At 27.1% G+C, this 9,413-nt stretch overlaps 1 protein-coding gene across 1 annotated transcript; it reads left to right on the top strand.

Moving 5' to 3' along the window:
• The first annotated feature begins 35 nt into the window (after positions 1-35).
• LOC136997702 (RING finger protein nhl-1-like) lies at positions 36-6,679 on the top strand. The gene is made up of 5 exons (XM_067348762.1): positions 36-3,322; positions 4,042-4,271; positions 4,630-4,973; positions 5,223-5,290; positions 5,948-6,679. Exons 1-5 carry the CDS (start codon positions 3,210-3,212, stop codon positions 6,168-6,170), a joined length of 978 nt encoding a protein of 325 aa, XP_067204863.1. The 5' UTR covers positions 36-3,209; the 3' UTR covers positions 6,171-6,679.
• The last annotated feature ends 2,734 nt before the right edge of the window (positions 6,680-9,413 follow it).

Here is a 9,413-nt window from a genome sequence, read left to right on the forward strand (position 1 = left end):
ACACCAAACATGTTCTTTGCATATCACCATTTTAAAAAAGCACATAAAAAAATAACATTTTGTGAAAGTATGGCCCAATAAATAAAATAATCGTTACGTAAATATAATAACACTATATATTTAATAATATGTTTAACAGAGATCTAAAACTATAGAAATTAGTAGTTAATTCTTTTCTGCATAATTACATCTAAGTAATTAAAAAATATGTTGTTATTTGCAAAATAATTGATCCGAAAAAAGTATTTCAAAGATAGGAATATTTTCTCTATAAAATACTTTTAATAATGTTTCCTTTTGTAATGTTTATAATAAAATAAAAAATTAGTAGGACCACAGGCAGTAATCGTTTACAGTTTGTTACAGAACATGACGTACCCTTCTTATCTCCGGGGATAGGAGGGTACTGGTATGAGTTGCCAATGGCCCATAGTTGGCCCCTAAAATTAGCCACAGTGACATATTGAAGAGTGCGTGTCGTATCCCCTGAGACACGGTCAGCGCTTACCCGCTCTTTCTCTCCCCATCTCGAAACACACAAAGCTGCCGCTCTGGGAAAATCAACTGACGCGTAACTAAATGGTGTATCATTAATTTCGACTTGTATGTTTATATCGCTCTGGTTAAAGAGCTCGTGCGTAGGGCCTTCCATGCGTGTAGCTTCTGTGACTGGAAAAAATCCCAGATTTCTAAATCAATTTATTTGCACACCGAGAGTCGTTAAAGAATGATATTGCTGCAAATTAGCTGCAAAATAATTTTTTTATATTTAAATATATATATATATATAGCTATAGCTACATTTAAAAAAATTAAAACAGCTTTATTTTTCTGTGAAATAATTACTTTCCTTCTCCGTAGAATTTTATTTGCAATTTTAAAGTTGTATCTATTCTTACTCTTGTTAGTGGACTAAAGAGCAGATTAAATAATTCTATCATTAAATAATCCTGTGCTAATGCTGGCGGCACACTTGACATTTTCGGAAAAAATTGTGCAAATGCATACAATATATGCCGTTTATTTGTTTATTTTATTACATGTTTTTACAAAATATGCAATAAAACGACGAAAAAATTGCAGATCAATTTTTAATAAGCCGTCTTAAATGGTAGGCTTTAATTTTAAAATTTATGCAAAGCAGAATCTTCAAGGTTTAAATTTTTTTAAATCCTTTATCTTGCTTTTTAGTGCAAAGGCATCTTCGAAAAAATCAACTGTGAGGAAGGAGGGGGGGGGGGGGTAAAAGTAGAGGCTTTAGCTTAATATTTCAAAAAATTGTACAATTTTTTTTGCAAAGTTATAACAGTTTCAAGATTAACAATTTTCCTGCAGAAATTTTGCGATTCTATAATTTTACTGTTGAATGTATATGTATGTATATTTTCAATATCTTATAAATCGAATATCTCATGTTAGTCATTAAAAATCTATCAATTGTAGTAATTTTTGCCATTATACCTTTTCCCATGATCTTTCTTATCTTATCAGAAATCATTTAATTCACAATTTACATTTACATTGTCGTCCACTTTTGTAGGGAAAGGTACCGTATTATCTGACAGAGATGTCGATTCTCGGGTGACCATTTTATCGGCACATAACCCTCTGTCCACCTGATTGGCGTGAAACATATTGGCGCAAGTGTTGCGAAAAAATGACGACAAAGGCGCTTTGCATCGCGCTTTAAAGTCACTTGGAATACTTTAAATTCGACATATGCGTGTTATATGAAAATAAATATTGTTACTTTATATAACTCTGAAAGAAGGATAACAAAGATATTTGTTTTAAAAAATAATTATTATTTTAATTTTCTAAATATTTTCTTTTGCGGAAGATGTAAAAGATGTAAATAAGAAGTGTAAAAGAGATGGAGAAAAGTATAAAACATTATTAATTTTCCAAAAATTTGAAAATTTTATCTTGAAAAAGATCAAGTTTTATATAAATATTATTATAAAATTTTATATAAATATTATTATAATATTATTTTATATAAATATTATTATAATAAAAAATATTATTTTACATTTTTATCTTAATTTTATACAAAGAATAATTTTGTTTCTGCTTGTACTACGATTTTATTCTGTATATAATTATAGTTATGAGTAAAAAATAAAATATAAACATAACTTTTAAAGCATTCGTAAAAAAATATACTTTTTTTATCTCTAATAACTTTTGATATATGATTACTAAACAGATTTTGAAGTGTGTTCTAAATTTAAATATTAATAAAATATTAATAAAAAAAACTATTAAAATAAAAAACAGAAAATTAAAATTACTTCTGTTCATTAATATATCTTCTAACTTTTGTTGAAATGAAAGAGAATTGGTTTGTAAAAATTTCTTGTTGAATTATAGTATTAGCGAATCGCGATGTCGGTCTATTGACAACGCGCAAACAGATTTCAGGCCACCAAGCCTATTCAATACACGTGTCTTTATACGCTGAATCGTGGCAATCCTATTCGCGACGATCGACCAGGACGAGTAAGGGAGAGAAAAGAGGGACCAAGGATCGTTACAAAGAACGGCACGTTTCGTCACGTGACCGCTGATGGTACGACTTCGGGGTACCATAAGTGCCAGAAAGCATAAAGCTTTTTCGTTCATTTCTTCTCTTTCTCTCTCTCCTTTAGTCCTTTTTTACCGGTGATTGGCCACAATTTAGCGATACATCGTTGCACATCGTGCAGACTTTGCGGTGGAGAATGTCAACTGCATTGCTCTACATATTTCATTTTCTTTCATATCCCAATTTATCAATGATGAGGTTTAAATAAAGAAAACCTTTGTCGTTTTTGTATCAGTTCTTTGGAACTTTAACAATCAATGCTGTTCTGAAAATAAAAGTGTGTTCTTTAAAGTGATCTAAATGTTATCTATGCCAATTACATACAAATGTTACTGTTGTATTTTTCCCCTAACTTACTTTATGTATCATAATCAATAAAAGATTTGCAGGCACGTGACATTATTCAAATTTTTAATAATTTTTAATTTATGTAACACACACAATACGTGTCTAACATTTAAGCTATTTAAATTTATAAAAAAATTATCATCTAAATTAAATAAAAAAGTAGTATCTAAATTTAGCAAAAAAAGAAAAATTTTTATTTTCTTATGAGTGAGTCTATTATATTTTTTTTAAGGTAAAAACATTTTTAGATCTGCAACAAAAGGCCGCAGAAGTAATGGCAGCAGTTGTTATTTGGGAGTCAGCGTTAAATGATATAGAAATGGAACTCGGGAAAGTTAATAAACATGGAAAATTACTTGTCAAGAAAAGCACTGGTCCATCGTACAAGTAAAACCATTTCATAACACATATTACGACATATTACGACATATTACAACATATTACATTCAATTATCGTATTAAATTAATTAAATTTTAAACAAGTGAAAGCTTTTGATCTTTTATCTATTACTATTTCTATACAGTATACTTCTTTTTATAATATAATACAAAAAAAGTTTTAACTCTGCAGTGTACATAGCTGTATATAGATAAAAAGAACATGACATCAATGAATGGCTTGACATTCCATGTTTTATTTGTTGAGGAAATTATAAAAAACTTTTCATAATTCAATAATGTTTCAGATAATTTAGTAGAGTGCTATGATTAACATCACACAGCGTACATAAAACGACACAATGAACTGTTGTTATTACAATATATTTATTTTACTACAAGAATTTAATAAAAAATTTATTAAAAATATAGTTAAAAATAAAATGTACTCTTAAATGTAAAAAATTTTTAAATTTTTGATAAATATTTAAAAAAAAAAAATTTTGAAGAAAGATATTTCTCGTATTTGGTCCCTCTATTCGTATACATTTTTTTTGTTAAATTACTACAAAAAATTAAAATTAATTGTGGACTCTATTAATCAACAGTAAAAACTTTTTTATTAAAAATTATTTCGTTTCAACAAGTTTTGCGTAAAAATATGCCTCGATGCATACTAAATTAAGTTATAATGGCATAAGGTCATAAGATAAAAATTGGTGTTATAGGCGAAAAACTTTTACACCGAAAATTATTGTGAATCGTGATACAGTGCGGCGGCCATCAGCACTTGCTATTGATTCCTGGAGGAATAATATTATTACGACCTGTCCAGGATCAGGACAAGTTGTCATTCTCGACAGGAAGTTCAAACTTGTGCGCAGGATTTGTCATCAAGAAATGATGGCACCTCAAGGAGTCGCCTTCCTGCAGAAGTACGACGAAATATTCGTGACAGGTTTTGACATTTATTCTTCGTAGAATAAAATATTTAGCATAAGTAACACAAGCATGAATAAAAATTTCAAAATTTTTTTTGTTAAATTTTAATTTTGTTATATGGCAAAATATTTGTTTTTTAAAAATAATGATTAAAAATAGAGAAATAAATAGTACAAAATGATTAAATACATGACTATCGCACAAAAACAAAAAAAAAATTATTTAAACAGACACAAAATACAAATTTATATTTTATCCAAAAAAATTACAGTTACATTTCACAACAATCAGTTTTGTTTTAAATCAGATTAATTATAAACTAATAATAAATAATATATTTTATCGCTTTATCTATTTGCGCAAATTTTTTGCAGATAAATGGAAGCATTGTATTTTTGTATTTGATCATAAAGGCGAGCTTGTGCGTCGCATGTGCAATAAGGGTTATGGAGAATTAGAGCTACGTTCGCCGGAAGGAATTGCGTTTCACCCGGAACGGAGTGTGCTTTATGTTGCCGATACTGGGAACAATCGCATTCAGATTCTCAAGAAGGACGGAACGTATTTGGATAGCATTGGATCCAAAAGTACACATACGAGTGGCTCTATTAGATTCTGTACTATCAACCAAATTGCAAGCCAATTAAATCAACCAACAGACGTGGCTGTCACAATAACGTGCATTGCTGTCGCTGATTCCGGCAATCATCAAGTAAAGGTAATAAACATTATTGTACCAGTTTGAATATTTATTTGTACGTAGTATAATTTTAATGGTTTTGAATTTTGTTATTTTCTGAATAAGTTATCTTTCCTCAATCTTTGTAAATTACAGTTTTATATCGCAAAAACAATAATAAATTACTTACTATCAAGATATATAAATATTTGCTTTGCAATTATCACAAGTGCGCTACCGATAAATATTTAACAGTAAATAAAAACAATCTTTTTGTGTGTCATACAGGTATTCGATCACGATGGTCAAATCCTTCATACGATCGGCAGCGTCGGCACAGCAAAAGGCTTATTTAGGTTAATAAAAACTTGTTATTTATTTGTTCTTATTTACATATTATTTCGTAGATATTAAGATACTACTAAGTATATATGTTCCCATTTGTTATAATGACAGCGAGACTAATACAGAAAGCTGCCCCTCTCTGATTTTGAATTTTAAATATATTATAATCCATATATATATATATATATATAAGCAAATTATATGTATATATAAGCAAATTATATGTATATATAAGCAAATTATATGTATATATAAGCATATTAAGCAAATGTTTATATATATATATATATATATATATATATATATATATGTATAAACATTTGCTTAAACATTGCATCTGAGCGATTATCATTCTAGAAATTATAAACAAAAATTTTATTGTATTAAAATTTTTTTAAGTTTACTTAAATTTTTTTAAGTTTTACAATTTTTGGCAATTTTAAATAGTACAAAAGTTTGGAAAAAAATTATAGTCATAAATCTTTTTATATCATTTAAAGTAAAACATTTTAATAAAAAAATCAATTTTCATATTTTTGAGCAAATAATTTTGTATCATAAAAACGATCTGCAGTATAATATACAAATTGTATCATAGAAATTAGAGAAAGATATTATCTTTGTAAAATCAGAAATCTGCTATGGAATTATTTTCAATTTATACATAGATCTCCTGAGGTATTAAAGATTGACAAGAAAGGATATATCATTGTCGGCGACGCTGGAAATGGAAGAGTACAGATTTTTTCTCCGGAAGGTGAATTTCTACGAGTGTTAGGTGCCAAAAATACCAAAGGACATAAATTTGCATGGATATCTGGTGTATTGGTAACAAATAATTACAATATTTTAATTTCTGATAGCAAGGATAATCTGATATATTTATTTTAATACTACATGAATATAGAGTGCTTTTCATTAAACGCATTTTTTTAAATAATTAATTTGTTGATTAATTTTGATTTGATTTGCTTTGCAATGATATTGTGGCACCCGCAGCTTTTAAATTATAAATGATTAAATACAGCAAATTTTGTGCTAAAAAAATGCTATTTTTGCTAAAAAAATATTAAAATTGTCTAAATTTGCAATTCAAAGAAAGTGTGCTAAATAAAAATAATATAAGAATGAGTATAAGAATTGATTGTGTTATAGTAATACATTCATTATATTATTTTGCAACTATTATTACATTACTTATTTGTTTAATAAATTATGTTTATATACGTGGTAAATAATATATAACATAAATATTAAATAATGTATATTTAGTATGTTAATAATATGTATGTGTACGTGATAAATAATATAAAATATAGTAAATAATATATTAAAAATGTCGATAATGTAATATATTTTATTCCAAGTCACATTAGTTATATTATTAAATTAGTAAAAGTCTAATTAAACTAATATGTATCATGCAAGAGGAAACCACTCTCGAAATTGTATGTTTCGATTACAGACATACTAACAATAATAGATGTATACTGTGCGTTTGGCGTAACAATCTCAAAAAAAAACTCGTATAATATCCAGTTACATAATAACATACTATATAATTTTAATCGGCCACTTGCCAATGCAAGCTGACTGCAATCGACATAGTAAACATGTTATATAATAATATGACATTATAAAATGCTGTTTAACATAAATTATGTTGTAAATAAATTTATTAGCTGGCTTTTGTTTGCACAAAATAAAACGTGACTAAATCATAATATGCAATTGCACCTGAAAAGAATAGATTTTTCTGAAATTGAATGTTTCACAGACATTTACAGAAATAAAGAATAAAATATGTATTCTTGGACCTTTTTTAACATATTGCTATTTTTTATTCAACAATTTAATTAAATCATAATATAAAATAATATTTATTCGAACGTACTATAGTTTTCTCTGAGTAAAAAAAATATAATAAAAAAGATTTTAACACATACACATATGCACATTTTGTATTTTTAAATAATTATGCTTTCAAAAATTTCTAAAATAAAGAAATTTGTAACTGCGCAATATTAATTTCTACCAAAATCTTTTAATTAATTTATTTTTTGTTAAATAAAACAAAAAAAATTTATAGAAAACTTATTAGTCACAAAATTAACTCTTGATTTCGAAATGTAAAAAACATATTACATATTACTAAAAATTAATTCTTGCTTGTACTTTTTAAATTTTCTTTTTTTCTTATGATGGTGCTTTATTGAGATTTTAAATCTATTATTCGAAGAGTTCGCCGTCGTCGTTTAACAGATAAACAAAAGTCGACAGAATATGGATTGCGTTGTTTATTTTTCCCAAATCGCGTTTCCAATCGCAGATCAAACAGATCCGCGGCGGCGTGAGGCACCGCTCTTATCCGCTCGTTTGACCAATAAATAATTTGGCAAACAAATTGATCCCCCAGGACTATAAACAGATACTTAGAGACACGCGCTTTCGTGGTCCAGTAAATTAAATGTCTCAACGCAAGCGCGATCATAAATTAGATTGTCGGACAATAGGAAATCGTTCAGTAGTCAGACTCCTACTGTGAGAACCAAAGTGGGCCCCGCGGCGTGAAATCTCTATTATTTCGGGGGTCGGAGTGCGTTCAAGTGCGTTCTGAATTGTCCGACGGATACGCGTGTGCATGCCATGGGGGATGCACTGGCACTGACAGGAGGGCTAGAGTCGGTCAGTCTTCGCCCCTCGAAAATAATGTAATCACGAATTAAATGTTTGCTCGGATATCGACGATCTCCTGTGGAGCCTCTTATCCAAAGAAATCCGATCGATATGAATTTGACTTTAACAACTATGATCTTCAGAATAATCTATTCCACGATGTCTGATTAAGTAATATGTAAATCAAGATAATTGATCATTTATAATTTATATTTATTGCTGTTTTTGATCTCTGTTACTTTGCTATTATCGTAGCTTTATCTCAAAAATATAATTTAATATTTATACAGGATGTCCCGTATCGTACGATAAGTCGATGATACATCCATACAAGCCTATGCCTCATTGCATTGAAATAAATTTCAGATATTAGTTTGTTTTTAAATATAGATATAACTTTACATTCAATAAAAAATAAAAACAGATTCATATCTGAAGATATCCTTATTTCTATGCGATGTATCATGCCTGAATACGCAAATTTGGAGTAACTTGATTGATCAATTTTTAATGCTTGCCATTCGAAAACCTCGACAATATATTATTAGGATTTTTATCTCAAAATGATTATCAGGAATATACCATTATCGTACAGTGCGCTCAATGCGAGACATCCTGTATAATATATGGTTTTTTACTTAGAAACAGAAATACACGAATAGATTGTTTATATGTAGATCCAACATAATATAATTTTTTATTATTTTTATTATAATATATTATAACTTTTTAAATATTATATTATTTATTATAGTATTAATATTTATGTAGTTATAAAAATAACTATTATGTAGTTATAGAAATAAATATTGATAAAATGATTATTTATTAGAATTTCTTAGATAAAATATTTCCAAACATAAAAGAGATACTTTATTATGTTACTATTTGCTGTTGTTATTATTTGCAATAATAATAATAGCATTGTTGAAATACGAATATTTGAATAAACATGATAAAATCTAATCTAATAAAATCTTCCGAATATTCTTTATAATGTAAATTTAATTTGATTAGGTAAATAATTTATCTGTACTTATCCTGTCCTTTAAATTACATGTAATAATTAATATTTTATTTTAAGCTTTCTCATAATCTTTCAGTTTTCTATTTAATATTTAAATTAAAGTTATATTTTCAATTATTATATTCTGTATTGTATTATTGAATTTTATTTATTTGATTAAAATGCAATTAAAATAATTTCTAGATTTTTCATATACATATATCTATTTATAATATTATTACTTATATATTATAATAATAATACTTTTGTGTATTTTTATTTCAATTTCTCATTAATTTAGAAATAAAGTTTTTTTCTAATGGGTATGTCCACAAGCATCAATAGTTTTCATTATGATTATTTGTAAATATGTCTATATATAAACTTGATATAAATATGAAAATATTTATAATTTGTATAAATACTTTACATAAAAACTTAATATATAAAAT

The sequence above is a fragment of the Linepithema humile genome, chromosome 2 (genome assembly GCF_040581485.1).
Source record: "Linepithema humile isolate Giens D197 chromosome 2, Lhum_UNIL_v1.0, whole genome shotgun sequence".
Lineage (NCBI taxonomy): Eukaryota > Metazoa > Arthropoda > Insecta > Hymenoptera > Formicidae > Linepithema > Linepithema humile.

Bases quoted from the DNA above. Each gene is read 5' to 3' on its own strand.
- LOC136997702 (XM_067348762.1), top strand. From the start codon at position 3,210: ATGGCAGCAGTTGTTATTTGGGAGTCAGCGTTAAATGATATAGAAATG. The intron at 4,974-5,222 runs GTAATAAACATT...TGTGTCATACAG, and splicing joins CCGGCAATCATCAAGTAAAG to GTATTCGATCACGATGGTCA. The intron at 5,291-5,947 runs GTTAATAAAAAC...ATTTATACATAG, and splicing joins ACAGCAAAAGGCTTATTTAG to ATCTCCTGAGGTATTAAAGA.